This window comes from Eptesicus fuscus, chromosome 16 (genome assembly GCF_027574615.1).
Source record: "Eptesicus fuscus isolate TK198812 chromosome 16, DD_ASM_mEF_20220401, whole genome shotgun sequence".
Taxonomy (NCBI): domain Eukaryota; kingdom Metazoa; phylum Chordata; class Mammalia; order Chiroptera; family Vespertilionidae; genus Eptesicus; species Eptesicus fuscus.
The window spans coordinates 61406021-61431926 of NC_072488.1; the positions used below are offsets into that span (position 1 = coordinate 61406021).

The 25906-nt window shown below is 41.7% G+C and overlaps 1 protein-coding gene across 1 annotated transcript in view; it reads left to right on the plus strand.

The window, feature by feature from the left end:
* The window catches only part of AFF3 (ALF transcription elongation factor 3), a 492503-nt gene that overhangs the window by 228980 nt on the left and 237617 nt on the right, over positions 1–25906 (plus strand). Inside the window, exon 6 of the mRNA XM_054728175.1 lies at positions 22357–22404. Coding sequence (XP_054584150.1) covers positions 22357–22404 — 48 coding nt within the window. The remainder of the gene's footprint in view (positions 1–22356; positions 22405–25906) is intronic.

The window sequence follows — 25906 nt, forward strand, 5'->3', positions numbered from 1 at the left end:
AGAATTGTGACAATGGAGACATAGGCAAGGTACTTTGGGAGAACATAAAAGAGAATGATTAATGATTTGGGGGGCCATCTGGGAAGGTTGAATTAAGTAGGGTTCATAGGGTACATGGGATGGGATCTTTCACCATCATGAAGAGAAAGTCAGTCTGACCCAAGCTGGGATTTATGTGCACATGTGCTTCAGGGTTATATTTCTATATATTAATGCCTAGTCCTAGTGCACATAAAATCCACAGCATATATTCCCCTTAGTTTATTTTTCTAAGGAGCTATTGACAGAGTGACTTGGAAAAACTACATTCTTGGAACTAAAGCAAACAATGAAATAAAAAGCTCTGTAGTTCAGGATCTATGCATGCAATCATTACATAAAACATTTTCTAAATGTTTTAAAAAAGCTAAATAATACAGAATCATTTGATAATCAGCCTAATTATTTTAGGATTAAAAGTTATTCATTGTTATAAACAAACTGCGACAGTTTATCACAATCACTGCAAATAAGTGGGGTTCAGTATTCTGTTCTGATTCATGCCATTGTGCCTGTAAATGAGTGGCTCAATTATAGGAACAGTTTGCTAATGAGCTCCCAAACAAGGACACCAATTATGATTAGTCATTTATTTAGAGTGAAAGATGATCAGCTCTACAGATTTTTCCCTTTGAGAAAATAAATATTCATTTGGACAGTCTTTTTGAAACCTATATGTATGACTCTCTCCAAATAATTTAGTAATCAGTAGAAATAAAAACTGCAATGCTATTTGTCTTTGTGGTTCTTGCTAGGAAAAGACTGAAGATTTTTTTTTTTTTAATCTTCACTGAAGGATAGTTTTCCATTGATTTTTAGAGAGAGTGGAAGAGAGAGAGACAGACAGAGAGAAACATCCATGTGAGAGAAACACATCAACTGGTTGCCTCTGGCACATGCCCCGACCAGGGCCCAGGTCGGGAGGAGCCTGCAACCAAGTTGCAGTATGGAACCTGGGACGCTTCAGTCCGCAGGCCGATGCCCTCCCTGTCCACTGAGCCAAACCGGCTGGGGGCAAGACTGAAAATTTTAATGAAAATTTTAAAATTTTAATACTCTAGAAAAGAAGAACTTATTAATTTCTAACAGAATTTCAATGCCAGAGGAATGGAGGGGTTTTAATAGTTCTCTCCTACATGGCCCATGCCAGCACACCAGTTGAGTCACCATTTGAGACTTCTGAGAGATGTTAATAGACATGCTTATGTGGTACATTTACATAGTAGAATATTACTCAGCCATAAAAATGAAGGAAATCTTACCCTTTGTGATGGCATGGATGGACCTGGCGAGTATGATGCTAAATGGAGTAAGCCAGTCAGAGAAAGGCAGGTACTACCATATGATTTCACTTCTGTGTGGAATCTAATGAACAAATTAAAGTAACAAACAATATAGAAACAGACTCACAAAGAGAACAGAATGACAGTTTCAGAGGGAAGGGGGTTGAGGGGCTAGGTGAAACAGGTGAAGTGATTAAGGGTAAAAAAAGAAACACAGACTCATAGACATTGAAAACAGTATGGTAATTACCAGAGGGGTTGGAGGGAGATAGGGGAAGATAGAAGAGGGCAAAGGGGATCTAAGTGGTGGTGGAAGGAAACTTGATTTGGGGTGATAAACACAGTACAGATTCCATATACAGATGATGTATTATGGAATTGTATACCTGAAACTTCTATAATTTTATTAACCAGTGTCACCCAATATATTTTTTAAAAGACATGCTTATATATAATTTGTTCCCCCCCAAAATCAGAAGTTTCATGTTTCTGGGTTAAAGATGGGATCTCTAAGGTGCCATGCTTTCTATAATGTTTGGTCATCATTAAGTTAAGAAGGGACTAGTTGCCAAAAGATATTTTTTAAACTGATGGTTTGAAACTTAAAACATAACTTCTCAAAGAAACAATGCTTTGAATGGTGGTTTAGTTTCAGAATAGTCCATAAGAATCAACTTATCTCAAACTATAACCAAGCTGATAATAATATATTTCAACTGTATCAATCCTTTTAAAACATGTTCTCATTTTGTTCATTTTTGAGGCATCATATCTATGTATAATAAAAGTCTTAAGCGACCCTTACAGCAGAATGACCAGAATGACCAGTCACTGTGATGCACACTGACCACCAGGGGGCAGATGCTCAATGCAAGAGCTGTCCCCTGGTGGTCAGTGCGCCCACAGGGGGAGCTCAACTCAGCCTCTCCTGCCTCCGAGGCAGCGCTAAGGAGCAGTGAGCTGAGAGGTAAGGAGCAGTGAGCAGGCAGACATCCCCTGAAGGGTCTCGGACTGCAAGAAGGTGTAGGCCGGCCTGAGGGACCCCCCCCACCCCCCGCCCAGTGCACGAATTTTGTGTACTGGGCCTCTAGTATATATAATAAAAGTCACCAATTTTAAGTAGACAATTCAACAAATTTTGATCATTTTAACATCTATGTAACCTCATTATTGGCATCTCTTGTCTTTTCCCATGTGAGTTGAGATTTTTCCTGGTTCTCAGTAACTTTGGATTGCATCTTGGACATTTTGAGTATCACCCAAGAAGACTGGTTCTTGTTTAAATCTTATGGAGAGTGTTGATACTTTTGTTTTAGCGGGCACTCAGCCTAGTGGGATTCAGGCTTTCAGTTCTGATGCGCCTTCTGTGGATTTTAGTTTCAATGTCAGTTTTATTTTCAGCTCATTTGCATGCCATTCAGAATAGTTCTGGTTGCATGCCATTCGGTGTCCTGTCTGGGACCAGCCTATCCCAGAGTTCAGATCTATGGTTTGCTGTTTAGAGTTATATCCAAGCACGTTTAGCTCAGTGGTGAGCACAGGAACTTATTTAAAAAAAAAAAAAAACTATATACAGTTCATTTTCCAATCATTTCCCTCTGTGATGCCCCTAGAATCTTCTGGTTCCTTGGGATCCTCTTTTTAGACATTCGGCCAGAAATCAGGGACTTTCTGTCACCCTGTCACACACTTCCTACAACTCTTCTCAGGGGTTTTCCCCACACTCTTAGGGTCCATATCTGTTCTAAGAAGTAATCCTCCTTCAACCACGTGTCCTTTTCATGGTGATAGCAGGAGTTTAGAAGGGATTTTGTGTACATGTGTCTCATTGTTACGTTCACATAGTTCATGCCGATTGGGCATTCCTCTAATCAGAGAGGAAAGTTCTCCATCATAGACCTAGCCCCTTGCTGGCTCCCATTGCTGCCATTGCCAACGATGCTATCACCACCCAGGGATATTTTGAGGGACTGAGAAGTGAGAAAATGGAGAAATGAAAAGACACCCCCTGAGGGTCAGGAGAATCCCTCCTTTGCAGCCATGTTTGTAAGCTTCTTCCTGGTACTCTCTCCCTCTCAGCACACAGTGCCTGCTTGTGGGTTTCAAACTTAGTAGAGAACAGACCCAGAGATACCAGAAGAAGAAGAAAATGATTCATCTAGTACTTTAGATTCTGACCTTCTTTGCCAATCAGACTGCTGTTTAATTTTTTCATCTATGCATTCTGTGTAGGTATTTTTAGTTACATTCAGTGTGAGAAACAGGTTAAAGTAGGTTACTCCATCTCAAATGCAACTAGAAGTAAACTTGTCAATCTATTAAATTTTAGTCTAATGAATATGAAGTGTTACCTTATTGTGCCTTTAATCTGCACTCCCTTTTAGCCATTGATGTTGATCATCTTCTGTTATTGTTAATCCTCATCGGAGGCTATTTTTTTCCATTGATTTTCTAGAGACAGTAGAAGGGATGTGTGTGGGAGAAAGAAAGAGAGAGAGAGAGAATAGAGAAGAGAGACACATCAATTGGGTGCTCGAGGCCAATGCTCTAACCACAGCATACCGGCCAGAGCGATGTTGATCATCTTTTCATGTGTTCTTTGCTACCTATATTCCTTCTTTGGCAAATTGTTTTTCAAAATCTTTGCCCATTTTTTTAAAGAAAATAAATTTTCTCTTGCAGTATAGTTTCATATTTGCAAAAAGAGTTTCAGATAGTACTGACAGTTCCTTTTTCCCTATACCCTTCTACACTCAGTTTCCCCTATTCCTATTATATTTGTACTAAAGGCCTGGTGCACGGATTCATGCACATTGAAAGAAAATTAATTAGAAGGTGGCTGGTGGGGTGGGACTGGGTGAGATGGGCTAGACACGCCCTAGAGCCAACCTCCCGCAGTCCCTCCCCAGCCAGTCGCACCTGGGGTGGCACTGGGGCTCAAAGGGCATTTGTGGAGTCTGTGGGGTCCCTCCAGCAGGTGGGGTCCCTCGGCCTAGCCTGCGGGGATCAGGCCAAAACCAGCAGTTCAACATCCCCCAAGGAGTTCCAGAGTGTGAGAGGGCACTCTGCAAAGTTGCTGTCGCTCAGCAGCTCCTGCATTGAGTGTCCGCCCCCTGGTGGTCCGTGTGCATCATACCTACTGGTTGGCTGGTCTGCTGGTCAGCCAGTCAGCTGGTCACTTAGACTTTTTATATATAGACTAGAGGCCCGGTGCACAAAATTCGTGCATGGGGGGGGCAGTCCCTCAGCCCAGCCTGCACCCTCTCCAGTCCAGGACTGCTGGCTCCCAACCATTCGCCTGCCTGCCTGCCTGATTTCCCCTAACCGCTTTTGCCTGCCAGCCTGATCACCCCCTAACCATTCCCCTGCCAGCCTGATCGACGCCTAACTGCCCCCCTGCCGGCCCATTTGCCCCCAACTGCCCTCCCCTGCAAGCCTGGTTGCCCCCAACTGCCCTCCCCTGCAGGCCTGGTTCCCCCAACTGCTCTCCCCTGCTGGCCTGATCGCCCACAACTGCCCTCCCCTGCTGGCCATCTTGTGATGGCCATCTTGTGTCCACATGGGGACGGCCATCTTTGACCACCTGGGGGCGGCCATCTTGTGTGTTGGAGTGATGGTCAATTTGCATATTACCTCTTTATTATATAGAAATAGTACATTCACTACAACTAATGAACCAATAGGGATACATTATTATGAACTAAAGTCAATATTTTATTCAGATTTACTTAATTATTGCCTACTGCCCTTTTTCTATTCTAGGACCCCATCTAGGATGTCACACATTGAGTTGTCATATCTCCCTAATCTTCTCTACAGTGTGACAGTTTCTCAGACTTTTTTTTATGACCTCGACAATGTTGTGGAATACTGGCCCAGCATTTGAAGAAAACCCTTCAATTTGGGTCTGTCTGATCTTTTTCTCATGATTAGACTGAGCTCTGGGTTTGTGGGAGGAAGACCACAGAGGTCAAGTGCTAGATGCATCACATCATATCAAGGATGTAAGCTATCAACGTGACTTATCACTGTTGGTGTTGACCTTGGTCATTTAGTTGGAGTAGTGTTTGCCAGGTTTCTTCCCTGTAAAGTTAGACCCTTTTTCTCTTCATGCTATAGTTTTTGGAAAGAAGTCACTATGTGCAGACAGCATTTAAGGGGGATGGGGGGGCGCTTCATTTCCTTGAGGGAAGATTAGCTACATAAATTCCTTTAATTCTTGTCCACAGGGGATTTATCTATTCTCCATTTATTTGTTCAATCATTTGTTTATATCAGCGTGGAGTCATGGATATTTATTTTATACTTTGAGTTATAATCCAATACATCTTAATTGTGTTGTTTGAGCTTTGCCATTAGGAACTCTTTCAGTTAGTCTCTGAGTCCCTTTCACATCACCCCATCACTATGTTTTTGCACATGTTATATTGAGTTGTTTGTCCCCTTCTTACTGAGTTGTAGGAGTTCTTTATTCTGGCCCTAGCCAGTTACGCTCAGTGGATAGAGCATCAGCCTGCAAACTGGAAGGTCCCAGGTTCAATTCCGGTCAAGGGCACATACCTGGGTTGTGGGCTCGATCCTCAGTAGGGGGCGTGCAGGAGGCAGCTGATCAATGATTCCTTCTCATCATTGATGTTTCTATTTCTCTCTCCCTCTCTGAAATCAATAAACGTGTGTGTGTGTGTGTGTGTGTGTGTGTGTGTTGTGTGTGTGTGTTTTATTTTTTTAAAAGAGTTATTTATTCTGGTTGCAAGTCTTTCTTAAAATACATGTTTTGCAAATATTTTCTCCTAGAGACTGTGGATTACCTCCTCCCCCTCCTCTTCCTGCGCTTCCTCTTCCTCCTCTCTTCTTCTTTTGGATAACAACTTTATTGAGATAGACATACACCATACAATTCACTCATTAAAAATGTACAATTCAATAATTTTTCATATGTTCATAGTTATACCACCATCACAACAGCCACTTTTTGAACATTTCTACCATCCTAAAAACAAACCTTGCACCCTTTATTTCTTAAGTCTTTTACAATGTCTTTTGAAGATGGAAAGATTTTAATTTTAAGAAAGTCACATTTATTTTTCATCTTAAAATTTGTGCTCTTTGTGTCTTAAGAAAAATTTGCCTAACTAACCCCAGGTCATTAAGATTTTTACCTGTGTTCTCTTCTAGAAATTTTATATTTTAGCACTTATATTTAAGTCTCAGATCCATTTTGAGACCATTTATCTGGTATGAGGCAAGATTCATTTCTTTGCATATGGATATCTAGTTGTTCTGACACCAGTTTTGAAAAGATTATCTTTTCCTCATTGAATTAACTTTTAGTAAATTACCTGCCTCAAAAATAAATTGGCCATTTATAGCCAAGTCTATTTCTTAACCTTCATTAAAATGTTTGTTACTATTGTAAAATGCCCGGAAACATACAACCTACCAAGACTATGTGAAGCTATTGAGTTCTATGAAACTAGTTTTTTAATTCATTTGAAACCCCAAGGATTTTCATCACAGATTTGTAATTCTCTAGGACTTGATAAAATTTTTATTTTTTACCAAACATTGAAATTGACTTATGAGATGAGTTATGAACTCTACCACAACCTATGGGCTTCATGTTGCTTTTCCATCTCACAGGTTGAAATATTTATCACAAACACGTGGCTGATTTCTCTATAAAGCCCGTCCGCTGGTGTGCTTGGAGCACTGGCTGCCTGGCCCAGGTGCTGGGAAGTGTCCTCCAGCATAAACTCTGCCTCTCCGATTGAGATAAAGTCACTTCTTGGTGGTGGGGGTTTGGGCACACCACCTGTGACGACTGTAAATGACGTCTTTGTAAATGTCACTTTAAAAGTTAGGTTGATCTTTTTCTTTTAACTCCTCCTCAGAAACCACACTGGCAGTATTAGTCCACACAACTGCTTCCCTTTGTCCCTGGTTTTCCCAACTCTGTGACTGCCATTCTGTCCTCTGCCTCTGGAAGAATTTTCCTCTAGACGGTTCCTCCGTTCTGTTCTTTTTCTTTTCTAAGATTTCCGCTCACTTTACTGTTAAGTTACATTTTGGGGCTGAGGCTGGTTGATAAGCTTAGATAGGTTTCAGTGGTACATTTCTAAGGTGCGTGATCTGTATGTTGCACTGTGTCCACCACCCACAGTACCTCTGTGCAGCATTTAATTTAAGGCACTTCTCCCAGAGTGCCTTCTTGATGCGATGAGGGAGGTCTCTACCCTTAACACATAGTGCTCGTTCTTCATCTTAGAAAGCCAACTCAGGTTTGTGCCCACAAACATCTGAACACTGATGTGTTGCGGGTAAAACAAGCCAAGAGCACAGATGTGGCCCACAGAGTTGGGCCTGGACTGGCCTTGCCATGTGCTAGCTGTGTGACCTTGAGGAAGTTCCTCTTTAGCAAAATGTGGATAATAACGTTATTGACTTTGTAAAGCTGTGATGACCGAATGATACAATGAATGCAAAGCACTTAGCACAGTGCCTAGAAAAGTATGATGGTCAATGAAGCTAGCTGTTATTACTGAGAGTGGGAGGTCACTAGACCTAAAGCAGGATGTGTTCAAGAAGTTATATATAGTCACCCACGTGCCCCTTCTTCTGGAACACTTGACTTGAATTTTCCCCACTGTGTTATCTCCTGCTTCAGAAAGGGGGAAATGAATATTATGAATCTAGCTATAATTCAAGGAGCTGTAAATACCAAGGAAATTAACAGGAAAAAAGGTACTCAAATGAGAAAAAGAAACATGTTTTAAAAACCATTGGGATGAAGTAGAAAATGCAAGCAGGGCGAATTTTTTTTTTAAACCTGCTGGAGGGCCATATGGTTGATGAATGTGTTGATGCTGGCTTTAAGATTCTTGAGTATTTTAAACTTGACATGTTATTTTTTTAATGATTTCAAACATCATTTCTTTCAGAGCCTTTTCCCAGTGTTGCCGTAATACTGGACAGATGGCTCAGCAGCATTTACATTTGCATTTTGCAATACTGCCATGTTATTTGCAAAATTTCTTATAAAAAAACCTGTGGTTCTTTCCCTACCTTTTCAGTATGGCTGCGATGGAACTGTAAATAGGTTTTTCCCAGAGTCGTGAGGATGTGATGGAAATTGGGACCACATATTGCTGCAGCTTTTCAATTTTATTTTGTTATATTTTGAGGTTTTGCACCAGCTGTTTTTAATCACTCTCTCATCTTAAACAGGCCCCTTTCATCCAAGGGACAGTAAGCTCCCATTGTACCTTGCATTGTGGGTAAAGTGAGGTGATATAGTGCTGAAGGCAGTCTTAATGACTGTACCAGCCCCTTCACGTCACCGTGCTTACTTTCCGGTCTTCACTCGTCACTCTCTGAAACGGGCCTGTTGTTTTGTTGTCCGGCTCCACCATGAAATGTAATGAGCTCCGTGAGAGCGGGGGCCTATCTGTCTTGTTTCCCGTCCCCAGCATTGGCACAGTGTCCGTGCCCAGTGACCAGCTGTGAGTGAAGGAATGAGCACGTGAAGTGACTAATAAGTGACCTTCTAGATACTGGGGTTCTTTCACAAGCAGAATCTGAGTTCCCTGAACATGGTTGCTTTCTCTAATCTTTTTGTTCATTTTACTCAGCTGTGTTTTCAAGAGGTTTTCTGAGGAGCGTTTTCTTTATAGGCTTCACTTTCTTGTTTTTTTATGTGTGTTTTTTAAATGAAATAAAAAGGCTCACGCTTATAAATAGACAGCCCCTTCAGAGGTTTTTCTTCCCTTCGGGGCACAGTGGGTTAGTGCCAACAGAAAGGCGTTTTCTTGCTTGACAGATTGAAGAGACACAGGAAGCAGGAGAGGTGGTATTGATCAGAGCGGGCTCGGTCTTTCCTTTAAAAGGCCTGGGATGGAAAAGAGGCCCACCAACACTCCATTAAGATTATTTGATTTTCTCTTTTTAAATGAGGACCAGTAGGCTGCCTGCTTGGCTCGGAGTTGGCACGCAGCGGCCACGCTGTGATGACTGGCTCCTGGCTCACATGGATCTGGCTTTGTCCTGGGTCGTTGCTGGTCCCAGCCTGTGACCTACATTAAGTGTCTCCGTGACTTCAAGCTGGAAACCAGTCTAAGATCCGCTCAGGCTTAGCCTTGCACATAGAACAAATGGAGGGAGATTTCATATTGACGTTTCTGCTCCGTGATATTAGAAAAGGACCCTGTGCTCTGATTATTGGGAAGTGTTGGCAGGTTATTTGTTGGCAGAGTAACAGCTTCTGTCTGGCAGCTCAGAGGTACAGCCAGAGGTGAAGGAACACATTTACTGCCACAATCATGCGCCTAGAAAGCATTGAGGCTTCCCAGAGCGGGTCTTTGTAGACGTTACTGTCCCTGTGAAAAGGGGCAGGAGCTTCATCTCTCCTGAATGAACACTGATTTTCCTAAAGCCGGAGTTACAAAAGGACTGGAACGGGAGGGTCTTTGTACTGTGGGTTTGCGTCTCCCACCTCTGGCAAGCCCACGCGCAGCCTCGCCCTGCTCAGCGCTGGAGAGCTGCAGGGGGCAAGCGCCAGCCGAAAGCGGAATGAAAATCATTTGTAATTTCCTGGCCTTCACAACACACACAATATTTCTGTGAAACATTTATGCAGGTAGGATGTGAGGAAGCAGGGAGACAACGTAAAAGTTACCAGCTGGAGTTAAATCATGGTCAGCATGGTAGGATTCATTAAATCCAGGGAAAGTATGGAATTTCATGGACGCCTGGCTTGCCCGCGCCCTCACCTTGGGAAATCACCTGTCTCAGCAGGAAGCTGCAGCTGTGATGTAGTATTTTCTAGGACAGGGCTCTGCACTGTGAGGTTAACTGTATAATAAATGCTGCCTCCCTGCAGTATTTTCCTCAGTGATGAGTTTAACCCTTTGTTTGCTGCAACCTGTAGCCATGTAACCTTCCTCTCTCTGAAAATGAATATCAATTATTATTATAAACAGTTCTCATTATGTTTCCAGGGATGGCATATTTTATAGCTTGCTAATTATAAGCACACAGAACTGAAGTGCTTGAAGTTAAATAATGTAAACAGGTTGTAACAGATTTTCATATTGGATACTTTTATTGCTTAATTATTAATTAAAATTTCTCAAATCTCTACTCAATTAGTCTATTTAATTTACTGGATACTGTAATAGGTCTTATTCCATACCTGGAGATTGGTACTTTTAGAATATTCTTTTTATTCTTTTTAAGGTTGTTGTTTTTTTCCTAAATAACTCATATAGACTATACTAAACCAGAACATACAGAAATTTACCATTCAACATTTTATTAGTCAACAATTGGTTGGAAAGGACAAGAATTATAGATTTTTTTTTTATATATTTTATTGATTTTTCACAGAGAGGAAGAGAGAGGGACAGAGAGCCAGAAACATCGATGAGAGAGAAACATCGACCAGCTGCCTCCTGCACACCCCCTACTGGGGATGTGCCCGCAACCAAGGTACATGCCCCCGACCGGAATCGAACCCGGGACCCTTGAGTCCACAGGCCGACGCTCTATCCACTGAGCCAAACCGGTCTCGGCGAGAATGATAGATTTAAAGTGAGAAAGAGTCTCACACTTGGACGTGAGGTAATAACTAATTCTACTCAAATAGTCATTTCCCTTCTGTTTGGACATTTAGTCAGTATACCCATTCTCTATGTGGATGGTTTTAATTCTGAGAAAGAGCTTTCAGGAAGCGAAGATGATGCCTGTACTTTCCCCCACTGGTCTACACGCCCATGTCTGGAAGGAATGACCCAGGATGAGCTAAAACCCTTTTCTGCATCAGTGCCCTTTAAATGTGTGACGCCATCTAGGCGGGCCTTTCTGCCTCTTCACCTGCCCTGGACACGTTATCTCGCTCTCTTCAGCGGCTCCTCCAATGGCAGACCCTCCGTTAATCGTGCCGTCTTTTTCTAGAATCAAGGAGCTTTAATTCAGCCACAAAGGTAAACATTAAACACATCATTGTTGCTAAGAATGATAATATTCTCATAGTGGAAGGAAAAAACATTATAGCTTTATAGATAGGGAAGGAGGTAGGGGAGGGAGCTAACCTAGCCCAGGTCTTATTTCTGAGATAACTTGCTCATCAGATGAAGAGATTACTAACAATACCCCATCACACATTCCCAGACCCCTAGTCTATTTTTCTCCATAACATTTCATCTTCCATTGTACTGTAATGTGTTTATTACTTCACTGTCTCCTTTCATTTGAATCTAAATTCCACGATGGCAGGACTTGTTGCATGTTATATTCAGTTATGAATCCCTAGTATGGAACATGCTGGACACACTAACTTACTGAGGTGTGGCTAGTCCATTAGCTCCATCTACCATATTAACAGCCAATACAGTTTCCATTTCACCCACTGGGCGTCTTACAAGATCTTGACAGAGGCCTTGCAGAAAATGCAGATGTGTTATATTTTAAACCAGGGGAATGGTAGAGATCACAGCCCTGGTCTTTGTGAACTCATGCTGACTTCTAGTAATCATTGCTTTCTTTCCTAAGTACTAAAGTACTTTCTGTGTAATTCTAAAATAAAATAATTGTTCATATTTAGTGATCAGCTGTCATGTGGAAGGCATCCTACCAAATGCCTTATATGCATTTATGTGTCCCCTTATTGAGTCCTCCCATTTACGGGGTGCTGTTATTATTCCTATTTTACAAGTGAGAAGGATGAGGTCCAGAGGAGTTAGGTCACTTCCCTGGGGGACATGTGTGACAAATGGCAGGGCTGGATCTGGGGAAGCCCAAGCTTCTCTGCTGTGACTGTGGGGCCCTGGGAGCAAACTCAAGTCTGTAGTTTGGGGACCCTCCCATAGGAAGAGCTAGCGCATTTGCATTTTTGAAGGGGCTGTGGTTTCCCCAAGGTGGTGGGCCTATGACCACAGCAGCAAGTTCCTTCGGTGCTGTTAGTGACTTTTTCCTGGAGCGACCATGGGAAGTGGTTAAAGCTCTCTCTTAGTATTGCCACCTAACTGGGGCGCGCATTCCTTCCTAATTTGTTCTGCTCTTTATAACTTGGAAGGTGGTTCTGAGTGTGAAGGCAGAAGTACACGAGAAGTTGCATCATGCTCTTTTCTGTCATCGTAATACACCATCTACCTAGGCAGTGGCCAGCCTTTATTCTTCCATTTACACCAGCTTACAGGTTTTGTAGGTCCACTCCCTGGTTGCATGTCTCACTAATTAATGCCTAGCATTTATTCCATCAGGATTGCTACGGTTCTGGGTGTCCTGGTTCTTTAGCCTATAGGAAGGAGCCTCTACAACTCACCTCCTTCCCCAGTGCTGGAAATTGAGTCCATAATCAAACATTGCCTCTTAGTCCATTGGCTTCATGTGGGAGAGGAGGGTTGATAGATGACTGAGTGATTCTTTTCTTGCTTTTTCTCTAGGCCTTTAAGCCATAGTGTTAGATAGAACATAGCCTTGGCTAATTTTTATTCATACTTCCTGACTTAACTTGACTGCTCTTGTTGCTATTTATCACAAAATGATCATTTTTCATTAAATTATTCCAACATAATCTTGGGTGTGTTTTAATTAGATTTCCAGTCTTCTTTTCTTTTTGTAAAAATAAACACAGTTAAGGTTGTCTCCATTCAGAAGAGAGATTCCTGGTGCAGAAATTTGCCTTATGATCAGTTCTGTACTGTAATATCTACTGAAAAAAAGCTGAAGAGGCCAAAGGTTGTGAAACCAGAAAGTGGCCCAAACGAATGGATTTCTTTCCAGCTGTTCCCTGTAGGTGGAGGATCCCCCACCCGGTGTTAGATCTCCTTGAAAAGGGAATGCCTGCGTCCTGTCCAAATGAGATCTCGCCATAATAACCTCAGCGTAGTTCAAACGTTGCATTTATTTCATACCAAACTTTTGTAAAACCTTTGTTTTTCTCCCTCCGATTGCAACCCAAGGGATTTATGACAGTAGTGAGGGTATGAAGATAAGAGCGAGTGTGTTCCCCTGGGACCCAGAGGCTTTGGATTGGCATGGAAGACAGTCTGCCCTCTTTCTGGTAGGGGCCTAGGAGCAGGCGCGTCTCCTCTGCCTGACTTGCCTCCAAGGACCACAATAAAGGATGACTTTACCTGGTGATGTTTTACATAGCAGTTCTTCCAGGGGCCTCTGAGGCCTGCCTTGGTAGAGGAAAGGGCGCATGTGTGGACAAATATCCAAATTCAGCCCCAGGTACCCCAAGTTCCACAAGCCGCTGAGCTCCCTGGGCCTTACACTGGCGGACAGTTTGAAGGAACTGAGCATTTTCTAGGAGTAGCTATTGCCATAGTGACAGCTCTTCTCCAACAGCCTGCAAATATTTTCCAAGAGTCATAGTGAGTCAAGAATGAAAATGCTCCAAATATACACAAAGTTTTTAAAAAGTGAAAAAGAAGAAAGCATTTAAGTGTGGCATTGTAGATAGATTTATTTAAAAATATAAAACATGGAATGTTTAAAATTTTTCATCAGCCAGTAAAAATATGTACCAGTTCTCACTCCTGTTTTCCATGTTCCCCGCTCCCACCTCTCAGGTAGGCCTTCTCCCCTGCTCCCCAGCTCATTGCAGTTGTCTTTCTTTACCCAGCATTTATTTACAGCCCATCTCCTCAGAGAGCGTACAGACAACCAGTCCATGTCAGGCACACCCGGAATGAACGCTCTTCTGGAGGTCAGACAGACCCGAGAGCTCTTTGGAAAGGTGCTATGATGATGGAGAAAAAAAGAGTCATAATAATATCACATTTTAAGGGTTATTTGTGAATCTGTCCTTCATTTCTTTTGGCAAAATGCTGAAGTAAAATCAATAGCATGTGCCAAATAGAATATTGTCAAATCCATAGCACCACTTTTGGCATTTATAATAGTGGTTTCAGTTCCTGGCTGAAGAGGATTGATTACCTGCCTTCCCGTGGGACACAAATTAGAGCAGTCCTTAGTATCTGTAATTGGCTAATTTCTCCAGCCACACTGGGCTAGACTCTCCATCGCACAAGCTTTTATGTTCAGAAATTCATGATTATAAAAGAAAACTGTGTTGCCACCTCTAAATGATAATCAAATGTGTTTTTCCTGAACACTTTACTCCATCATTTAAGAAAAAAAAAAAAAGGACTATATTATAGCAAGCCTTCTGCTACCTAAAACATATTATTTATTAGGTTGCATAGACTGGGCACAGGCTGGGATTCAGGAAAATGTCGAAAAGGAATGGCCTGTTTTAGAAGTCTCACCAGAGTCTGCCTGTCACGTGAGGATTCGGTAACGTCCGCATCGTCACTCCTGCCTGAGCCTGCATGGTCTTCCTCCTGCTGAAAGCAGTGACCGCGCCGTCTTAGTTGACAGGACACAGGTCGTGAAGTACCCTGGTCAGTGTCAGACTGCAAGTGGGAAGCGTGTGTTCCTTATCCTGTTCTGTGGTTCCTCCCGGCGCTGACAGGACAGAGTGGAAGAGGCCCCCGGACACAGGGCTCGGGCTCTTGATTAAGGAGGAAGCACTCGATATCAATTAGCGATCAGGATGTAAGGCCACTGTATCTGTTCTGATCTCTTTATGTCATCAGTGGCTTTTGACAAGGTCATCGCACTGACAGACCACTTACCTTTCAGTGCACCTTTAACCACAACCTCTGATGGAGATCACTGATTTTCATTATGAAAATAATCACATAATTGAAAGACCTTGTCCTATGGCTAAGAATCTGAGAGCAAATTGATTATTAACTCTTTAGCAATATTGCCTGCTGCTAGAAGGCGAATACTTGTTCTCTGATTTACAGATACCAACGTGCTCCTGGTTTCTGTACTCATCAGAATAAGCTTAACTTACTGAAGTAAAGAAATGTTGATGTTCTGAGAATTTGTCTTTGGGTAACTCTAGTGATGATTTATTTTGTTTGTGGGTAGAGCAGACCTCCCTTTGTAATGTAGATGACCAGCCATATTACTTCTTAAATAGGCTTTTTTCTTTTTCTATTAGTATATTGACCACTGATTTATTTATCCATTCAACAAACACCATATGTGGTAACAAGTACTCTGCCAGGAGCTGGTCATTAACACATAAATGAGAACTGTATCAACCATAAAATCTACTAATATAAGTAAATGTACTCACCAACATTTTTCTGATTTTGTTCTTTGAGTTCAGTATAGTGTTTATTAATACAAAAAAGTCATACTTAAAAAGTTAACGTGAAGGGGAGTGTGGAGAAACTACTTAGGGGGCCAGAGGTTTTGTTTGGACTGACAGAAATGTTTTAGGACAAGATAGAAGCGATTGTGATTCCCAGCGTTGAATGCATAAATACCACTGAGTTGTGTGCACACTTTTTAATGGCTGATTTTCTGTTACATGGTTTTCATCTCATCTTATTTTAAGTTAATGCAGTTTGTGGTTTGTTTCTCTTGAGATATTATTATATGTTAGAGTTGGGAAGTATTTGAGAAGTCTAACTCGGTCCCTTTCAGAGATGGATTCATTATTTATTTTTATTTATTTATTTATTTGTTTGTTTATTTATTTATTGTATTCTTCAGTAGAATTTTGTAGATTTCTCTTAAAGGTTTTCAACATTTCTTGTGAAGGTTATTCCTCATTTATTTTTCTTGATATTTCAGGTGGGATTTATTGAATTATATTTATAATATTCTGTTTAGGATTTTATATTTAACTTCATAAGGGATATTGATTTATTTTCTTTACGTTAGGTTTTTATACTAATTTATAAATCGTATAGCTTTCTAGTACTTTCTACTCTGGAAGAGAAAGAATATGGGAATTAGTTCTTCCTTAAAAGTTTGAAATACTTCACTCTAAAATTGTCTGGCTTATCACCTTATTAGAAGATAAGTTTTCATTAATTTAGTCTGCATTCTCAAGTTTGTAGGTCTAATCTCATTTTTCTCTATTTCTTATGTTAGATGTTTTTCAAAAAGTTGCCAACTTCATAAAAACTTTTACTTACAAATATTCTATTTTAATATTAATATTCTCTTATAATTATCTGTTCCACATATTTTATTATCCCCTTATATCAAATTATGTTTATTTGGGCTTTCTTTTTATTGAACAGATTTTTAAGTCCCTTTCTATTATTTTGGGTAGTGTATTGTATTTTGGTTTTTAAGATAGTGTATTTTGGTTTTATAAATTCTGATATTTTGTTTTATAAATATTTCTTTGGTTTTCCCTATTTATTTTATTCCTTTTGTATGTTCCTTTTCATTTAAAAATTTTAATATATTAGTACATAAATTCCCTTTTAAAAATAATTAAAGCTTTTAGTATATGAATTTGCCTCAAAGAATAGCTTTGGGGGCATCCCATAATTTTCTTTTGCAGCATTTTAATTTTATTTTTCTGTAAATACAAAGAATTATTTATAAGTATGTGATATCCATTTTATTTCAAGAATTCTAGGAGATTTTATGCCTGCACAATGTTTATTTCATCACTTATTATTTTGATAACTTGTGGTTAAGGAATCTGGGCTATAAAACAGCTACTTTTTGGAATTTTTTGAAGCTGTTTTGTAGCTGTGTGTATGACCACTTCAGTAAGTACCATTCAGTAACTATCTCAGGCATGCTTGAGAAGTCAGGGTTTCCTCTTAGCATTCCAAGTTCGTTTTATCTATTAATTTAGTTTTATCTATTAATTTAGCCTCATTTAATTTAGCCTCATTTAATTTTATTTTTTTAATTATCTTCCTATGTAGCTTTTGGAGGAGTGCCCTTTGTCTATTAGGAAAAATAGGGGTGGATTAATATATATTTAATATCCATAATATTTCTATTTCCCTTCCTTTTCCCTAGCATTCCTATTAATGCCCTATTTTTACTCATTCTGTGTTGTGCTCTCTAATTCTTTCTTTCTATGACCTGTTTTTTAAGTTAATATTGTCTGCTGTCAATTTCTTTGCATTTTTATTATATGCCTTTATACATCTTTTATGATTTTGTTTGCTTATTTTTTCTCTCATTGTATAAATGTCTAGAGCTATAGTAGTAACAGTAGGATCATGGAGGAAGAGATGGATGTGAATGGCGGGCAAAGCAGATTCAGGAGATAAGGAGGAGACTGATGAGGGATGAAGCGGGGCTTGGGGCTTGGGTGACAGGGAACAGAGTGTAGCCCTCGGAAGGGGAGGTGATAGGTTGGGTGTAAGACAGGCTGAATTTGGAAGAGAACTGGCTGACTGCCTTCTCGTCCACAGGTAGCCCTAGCTTCAGGTGAGGCTGGGGGCACAGTCAGTGATGGGCTGGCCTTCATACAGAATTACGATGACCCCCCGAATTTGAGTTCAGACCCTCACCCACTGTTTTGGTGGCATTGATGGCACACTTAATTTCTTTGTATCTGAGGTGTTCTGTAAATCGAGAGCAGTAAGATTTATTTTAAAATACTTCTGGAGAAGTATTTAAGAGTGTGCACGTGATAAACAATTTCTAAATGCTTGAGGGCCTTTTGAGAGCTTGCAGACAAAGGCGCTGTGACTGTAAAGTAGTTTATTTTAGAATGAAAGTTCTGCATTAAATGTGTCCGATGAAGAGTTAAGCTATTTTTTAAAATAGGCTTCATCGCCTCTGCAGTGAAATGCCATTTCCCACTGATTTGATCAAGTATTTTCTCCTTAAGCCTTGCTTGCTTCTTCCAGGGCTCTGTGCTTGGCATGGTAATGAGGGGCTTCTGCTCTCACTGACAGAATGCTCTGGCTGATTCCTGAGCTATATACAGTAAGTCCTCACTTAGTGGCCAATAGGTTTTGTGACTTTAAGAGGAGCTGATGTATAGTGAAATTTTACCGTAGACTAATTGATGTAAACAAGAGTTAAGTTCCTATGGCATCTCATCGATATTGTAACAAATTGACGGATGAAACAACATTATTAGAGGACCTGCTGTACTCAGCTCCTCGCATTTCCCTGGCAGGGCGTGTGGTGTGCCTTCTTAAGTGGTAGGATTTGGGGAAAGCAGTTCCGTGAAAAAGGAACGTGACAAACAAGGCTGTGGAGGAGAATCAGCTGGGGTTGCTCGCTTTTAATTGAAGTTTACTTGGAGATTCAATGAGGTGAGACTGTTATGACAGATTTCAAAATGTAATGATAGCAAAATGGAGTGGGTTCATCAAAGTCGGAGTAAATAAGAACAACAGCTCAGCGACTCAGCATGAAGCAACAGCTACAAACCCTCAAAAAATCCAGAGTAATTAACATTTGCATTGTGCAGCCCTCCTTCTCAGCGGGTACCTTTCCAAGGAAAGCAGTAACTTTACTGTGAAAAAATAAACTCAGATTTGGAGATGTAAATTACATGCATGCTTTAATTTTGTTTATAAACACTGAAAGTTTTAAAATGTAATTATAATCCAAGTACACAACTGCAACTGAAACCAGATTTGAGAAAGATCTCAAGTAGGTGAAAGGCCCTCTGGTCTCCCCTCACCCCTACACACTGCCAACACAGCCCTCCCCACCTCCCCCCTTTTGTGTATTTGGGAGAGAAGAGGCGGAATTCTGTCCTCCAGTTTCAGAGCACACAAGTCCTGTCTCTCCTTTGTTAATGTCAGAGAAGGTATAGTAGTTTTAACCCTTTCTCTCCACTTCCTCTCCTATCACTTCCTGCTTTGGTCTATGCACGTGATGTCAGAAGTTAGTGAGGGAGAGACAGAATGACCAAGTGTTGGAGAATTTGCAGCGTTGAAAGGAAGGAGGAAATTTACCCCAGTACTATCCACGTTCTTTTCTTTTCATACTTCAAACATGACAGTGACCTCAAGTTGAGGCAGTTCTAAGGGTTGAACTGGTGTTGAAGAAATGTATGTGGATTCTGCCTTGACTGCCCCTTGCCACCAGAATGATTTTGAACAAAGTCCTCCACTTCTCTGGGCCACGGTTCTCCATCTGCTAGAGTCATTGAGTGGTCTAAAATGAGTTCTGGGTTTCCTTTTAATTCAAACTTTCTTTAATACCATGCCTCATGCATTCACTCCATTCTAGACAGGTTCCTAGAGATTCAAACCCAAATGTACTACCCTTCTTAGGTTCCACCTGTTGTAACACCAGGTGTCTCAGGAGTCAGAACTGTTTCAGAGAAGGCCCAAGAGTTCCCCCTGCTGAGGACTTTCCACATTGTAACTTAAGGCCAGGATTGCCTGAGGCTGTTCTTAGAAGTCCTTGGGTCTGGTCTCACTTCCTCAACTTTGCAAGGGGCTCTCCTAGTACAGAAGACCTGATGTCATTCTAGACCATCAGAGCTCACGGTTGGAGCTCCCTGAGATGACCCAATGTAGTAATTCTACATACTCTATCTCTGGGGCATGTACCCTGCATTTCCCTCCGTGTATTCCCTGTTCAGAGTAGGGTCATGGAAATTTATAGGATTATAGGGAAAGCTACTTATAAGAGCACCCTGTCATGTATATAAATCTACTTTCAGGAGAAGCTTAGCTTTAAGGGATCAAACCCAAAGTTTAATTTGATGATTCTTTTCAGTGTACTGTGTATCTGGGTGACTCCACCAGGAGACCATGAAGTCAAGTTTTCCTTGATTAATTGTTTTAGGGTGGAAAATATACACTGAGAATTTAGCATTTGCTCTACCCGTATGTTACATGGTAGGAAAGGGTTGAGACTTGGAAGTAGAGTAAGAGAAATGGTTGTGGGTTTGAAGAAACATTTTTTTAATTGAGACCGTCATTCCCACCACTAAATTCCAAAGATCATTTCAAAGGGCCATCAAGCCTGTGCCTGAGTAAGAATTGACCAGCAGCATTTGTGATGGGTTCTTCAGGCTGCCTTGGAAAGGAAGCAGGTTTGGGGCAGGTTCCAAAAAGACTCTCTGAGCCAATTTGATCCGAGTGTCAGAATAGTGACATTTCCAGAGAAGTCCTGAAATAAGTCTGGGGGTTGGAGTGGGGACTCATTAGATGTATGTCACCAAACTGTAACTTTTAAAAGAACAGAAGAAAGGGTGAGTGTAGGAGAGGGTAATGAAATATTATTGCTAATTCTGTCATGATATTTAACACAGTTTTTCTTGATTTATAAAGATAGACATGTATGTTGTGTTCATGCACCATAAGCAACAGTGGCTGTGCCTTACACATTTTGTTATTGATCTTTTAATATGGAGTCTAGAATGGAATAATCTATACAAGGATAATGTTTCTTTACCTAAAAGTTCTCAAACTATTAGATTAATGACTTAAATATAAAAACTAAAACTGTAAAACTCTTCAGATAAAATGGGTAAATCTGCATAACCTTGGATTTAGCCATAGTTTCTTAGATATGACACCAAAAATAAAACAATAAAGAAAAAAACAGGTAAATTGGACTTCATCAAAGTTAAAAATGTAGTACATCCATGAACACTATGAAGAGAGTACAGTCACAGAATGGAAGGAAATATATACAAATAATATAGCTGATAAAAGGTCTAATATCCAGAATATAACAAGAACTCTTACAACAAAACAATAAAAAGATAAACAATCCAATTAAAAAATTGGAAAAGGACATTTTTCCAAAGAAGATGCAAATGGCCAACATGTACCTGAAGAGATGCTCAACATCATTAATCAATGTGATACCATTTCATGCCCACTAGGATAGCTACTACCAACACAAAACTGGAAAATAACAGGTGTTGATGAGGATGTGGAGAAGTCAGAACCTGTTGGTGGGAATGTGAAATGGGACAGCCATTGGGGAAGGCAGTTGGACAGTTCTCAAAATGCTTAGCATAGAACTGCCATATGGCCCACCAATTCAACTTCTAGTTATATACCCAAACAAAACTGTACACAACAGTTCATAGAAGTGCTATCACAATAGCCAAAGTGGAAACAATAAAATGTCCACCAGCTGATGAATGGATAAACAAAATGTGGTACATCCATACAGTGGAGTATGATTCAGCCACAAAAAGGAGTGAAGTACAACGTGGATGAACCTTGAAAGCATAATCCTAAGTAACAATGGCTAGACACAAAGTCCACATATTTTATTGATTGCATTTATATGAAATGTCCAGAATTTATAAATTCATAGTGACAGGAAGTAAATTAGTGGTTACCTGAGGCTGGGGAGAGGAAGGAATGGGGAGTTCCTGCGAACTGGGCATGGGTCTCCATTCAGGGTGAGGAGAGCTAGGATGTCATGCTGATTGTGGTCAATATCATTGAATTAAAAGGCCAAGAGAACTCTCTCCCTGACACCACAGTACCACTCCTACTGGCTGTGTGGAGTGCTGCTTTCATGGCCCCACACAGCCACCTCCTGCATTCCAGGCCGTGTCACCAGTAGTCACCATACAGCATCTCTGGAACTTAAAATGCTCCACAGAGTCAGCTGTGACCTGAAGCCACCATTCCCAGAGCCCTTAACATCTCCACGGCACAGGGCAGTGTGGGTTCTGGAGCAAGTGGCTCTGGAATATGACACCCAGAATGCCGTGCGAACATTGAGAGGATGTTTCTCCTTTGGTCTTCGGGTTTAGGCCCATCAAACTAGTAAATCTAGCCCTGAGGACAGTGGAACTGCCACACCTTTTACTTAGGCGGCAGCAACCTTGTATTTGCAGGGCCATTGTATGTATTTGGGGTGAACTGGATCCGCTTTGCAGTAGAGGCTGTGTTCCTACGTTTGGATGAGCCCAAGGCAAAGAGAGCTCATCCCTGCAGGTTGTGCACTGTTACTCCGAGGAGCCTGCCCGCTTGGTGTCCTGGTGGCTGAGGGCCCAGCCTGACCTCCCCCCGCGTGCGGTGCTCCGGGCGGAGCTGTCCAGCGCTGTGCACGGGGGAAGGGAGAGCAGTCATAGCTGTGATGGGAGCTGTCCCGGTAAGGAAAGGAGCTTATGGGAAGGTCCCAGTTTAGGCATTTCCTCGAGTCCAAACTCTGTTAAATTTAGGAGCTAACGTGCCATCTTTTCTTTGTAACCATAAATCTCGTCTATCAGGCTTTAATTCGTGTGTTTTTCCTTTGCTTTCAGGAGAGTAGACCTGGAGAAACCAACAGCTGTGTGGAGGAAATAATCCGGGTAAGGATATTCCTTTACCGATCTTATCAACGGGCTGGACAGAGATTCCAAATAGAAGGCAGTCATGTGGCTGCATCGTCAGAGGGAGCCGGTCGTTCCGTGTTGGGCATTTTACCTTTTCTGAGGGGAATCACGCAAGTTGCCTACATGCCTCTTTATGAAGCCGCACTTCTTTTAGAGATCTGGGAGCCACTCCTCAGCTGGGTGCCTTTGCCGGGGCGGAGGTGGCCCTGTATTCACAGGATTAGCTGGGAGACAGGAGAACAGAGTTGAGGTGAAATACATGGTTGTGCTCACATTTGGAGGCCCTGTTTCTTAGGAAATGTTTAGAAGCATCTTTAATAGTCTGTACTTTCCAACCAGGTGGGGTTGCCTTGTTATTTTTTCCCCTAAACGCAACTAGAATCAGAAGCACTCTGACGAAGCGGTGTCTCGGAGTCTGAAAATTTACTTCTATATTGTTTTGCATGTTATTACTTTGCGTGTTACTCTCATAAACCTGTCCTTTTCGTCATCATCATATTGAGTGCATGCCCTCCATGAACCATTTCATACCCAGATGCACTTGGGCTGGGCTGTTGTCCCGTTTTACTGTTTTCCTGCGTGTCCAAACATATAGTCACGGTGTCATTTTCATCCGTTTTTTCTCTTCACTCATATTTTCAGGGGTGTAACCTAATAATTTACAGTTCTCAGAAAGCTGACACTGCATTCGGCAGAACACCAAGATAACTTAGACCAGATGGTATGGTCTTCCTTATAAAGGAAGAAAAAAACTTCATTTTCATGTTTCTAAGTTTTGGGCACCCTACACACTTTTTCTTGAATTTCCAGTGAATTACAGTAATATAATTATTTGGTTAAATTTTACATTAACCATCAGATTGTTTTCCGGGACAGGATATTTTTTCTTCCTGGAAAGCATTATGTCATAAGTAAATCTTGGAACTCAAGTTGACCAAAATAATGAATTAAAGTTCAATTTGTTGAATTAATACTGATTTTTGTTTTTCTGGTAGAGATTTATATAGAAAACATTTTCAAAGCGGGTAGCTTCTTTTCTGGCATTTAAGGATATATTAAAAAATACAGGTTATATATGTTTTCTCTGTCCTAGAGTTTTGTTTCAGATTAAAGAACAGACAGTGTAAAATGCTGATGTACTTTTCCTATTTTTCTCTTTCAATGTACTTTCCTCTTTGAGTCCAAATATTCAATGTTTAGGCCATCTTCCTTTGGTGGGTTATGGTGTTTATATCTGCAGAATAACCATACCAGAACATACCGGCCCCCTCTTGGGTGCTGCTGTTTAAAACACTACCCCTCTTATCCTTTCCTGTCTTCTCTGAGGAGATGGAAGAAGTCTGTCATGTGACCCTTCTTCTCCATACTCCCAGCAGAGCTTGAAGTTTGAGTAAGAGCTTGAGTAATTCACAGACCAAAAGGATATAGTGTAAGTAATGTAAAGTGTACCTAGAATAAATTGAATGCTGCAACCAAGGGTCAAGCTCAACGGTGCTCAAGAACAGCTTCCCCGAGGAAGCTTCCCAAGGGTTTAAAGCATTAGTTTCTTTCCTTAAGAGAGTTGATGAGAGCCTCATTCCCCTTACCTCACTGCTACCTTCCCACGACACTGACCCCTAGTCCATCTACCACTGCCACAGCCCACCTTGAATTGGGTGTGAATAAAAGGGAAGGCCTGGACCGACCGGATCATTGATTGGTATGCATATGCAAGGTTAAGGGTAGCGGAGGCGATGCCTTCAATAGCAGAGTGGAGCTCTCTGTAAGCTCCCCTCTTCCTGGAGCGCATGGGGAGTGGTCCGGGGTGAGAGGAGCTGCAGAGCTGGAGGAAACAGTGCTGCATGGGAGCCTTTGCCTCTCTCCTGACCTGGCAGCTAAGGTATTGGTAGCCGTAGTTGGTATTTAGGCAGCTCCTCCAAGACCCTGTCAGTGTTCCCGTTTCACCTGGACTGTTTTTCTGGCTGTTCCCTGCTCACGCACACCATTCACTCTCCAGGACCACCTTCCCCTCTCACCCTAAGCATGTCCTCTCCGGCAAACACAAGCACAGACGCTCTCAGTTGCAGCCTGTTGTATGTTGTCTGTATTTGATGTGCATCAGTATTGCTCCTACACGGTGGCCCCAGAGTCTGGAATTTAGAATTCACGCTTTTGTTGTGGATAAATTACCGAGTGAGTGAGTGAGTGAGTGAGTGAGTGAAAGAACCCTCCAAAAGGGAAGGATGGGTATCATTCTGGCAGCTCACAAACGTTCTGTTGGCCGTAAATCATGGGAGTGGAGCCTGCCCTTTCAACGCTGGCTTCCATGGCAGGTCTTTGTGGAGCCCAGTTGTCCTTGTGAGTTTCTCTCCCCTTGTGATCCAAAGTCACCAGAGTTGTTACTCATGGCCATCATGGTTAAGTGAAGGTTCCCTTTTGTTGTGGAGTAAGAGCAGGGTCATCAAAAAATGCCTTAAAATGATGAAAACTGCGATATTCATTTAACGTGTTAGTATGCCCTTTCCACATGGGAGGTACTGGGGGAACAGTGGTGGGCCAAACAGACGTGTCCTCTTCAACTCTACAGAAAATACAGCGAAGTTTGTATTTTACAAATAAATGTAGAATGTTAATTGTGATAAACACGTATGGTTTTATGACAGCCTCCTTATTGTAGGGCACATGACCTAGTTTTGGGTCAAGAACAGCTTCCCTGAGGAAGCAACCTTTGAACTGATTGTTGGAGGATGAATAGGAAATCAGCCTAAGGAATGCAATGCTGAGGGTTCCAAGAGGAAATGCAAGAGCTTGGCTTGTCAGAGATGCTGCAAGGCCAGGGAAGGCCAGAGTGGCTAGAGTGCCAGCGGATAAAGGTAGATAGGAGAAGCCAGATGCGCTGTGTATCAGTATTGCTCCCACACTGTGGTCTCAGTGTCTGGAATTAAAATTCCTTCTCGGCCATGTTCAAGTTCCCATAAGCACAGGGAGCCAGTGAAGGATTCAGCCGGGAGCAGTGTCATCACATTGGCAATGTAAATGCGCCACTAGCTGCTACGGAGAATGGATTGAGGGCAAGAGGGAGGAAGAATAGGAGTGGAGGCTGTTGCCAGTGTCCAGAGCAGAGATGCCTTGTGGGACACTCTCAGGCATGGGAGCAAGAAGGGAGATGCTGGCTTCGAGGGAGAGAGGAAATCATAAATTATTTTTAGTCATGTTGAGTTTAAAGTACCTTTTGAGACATTCCAGTGACATGGAGAACGTAAATGAACATACATGGGTCTGGAGCTCAGAACAGAGGTCTGAGCTGTAGACCAACATTTGGATTAATTAGCATATTGGTAATAAAACCACAGAAATGGGTGCATTTGCCTGGAGAGAGACTAGAGGCTGAAGAGCAATGAGAGTCTAAATTCCAACATTTAAAGGTCAGGGAAAGGAAGATCCAGTGGCCAGTGGAGGTGAGAGGGAGTGGTTGGAGACACCGAGGGAAAACTGTGAC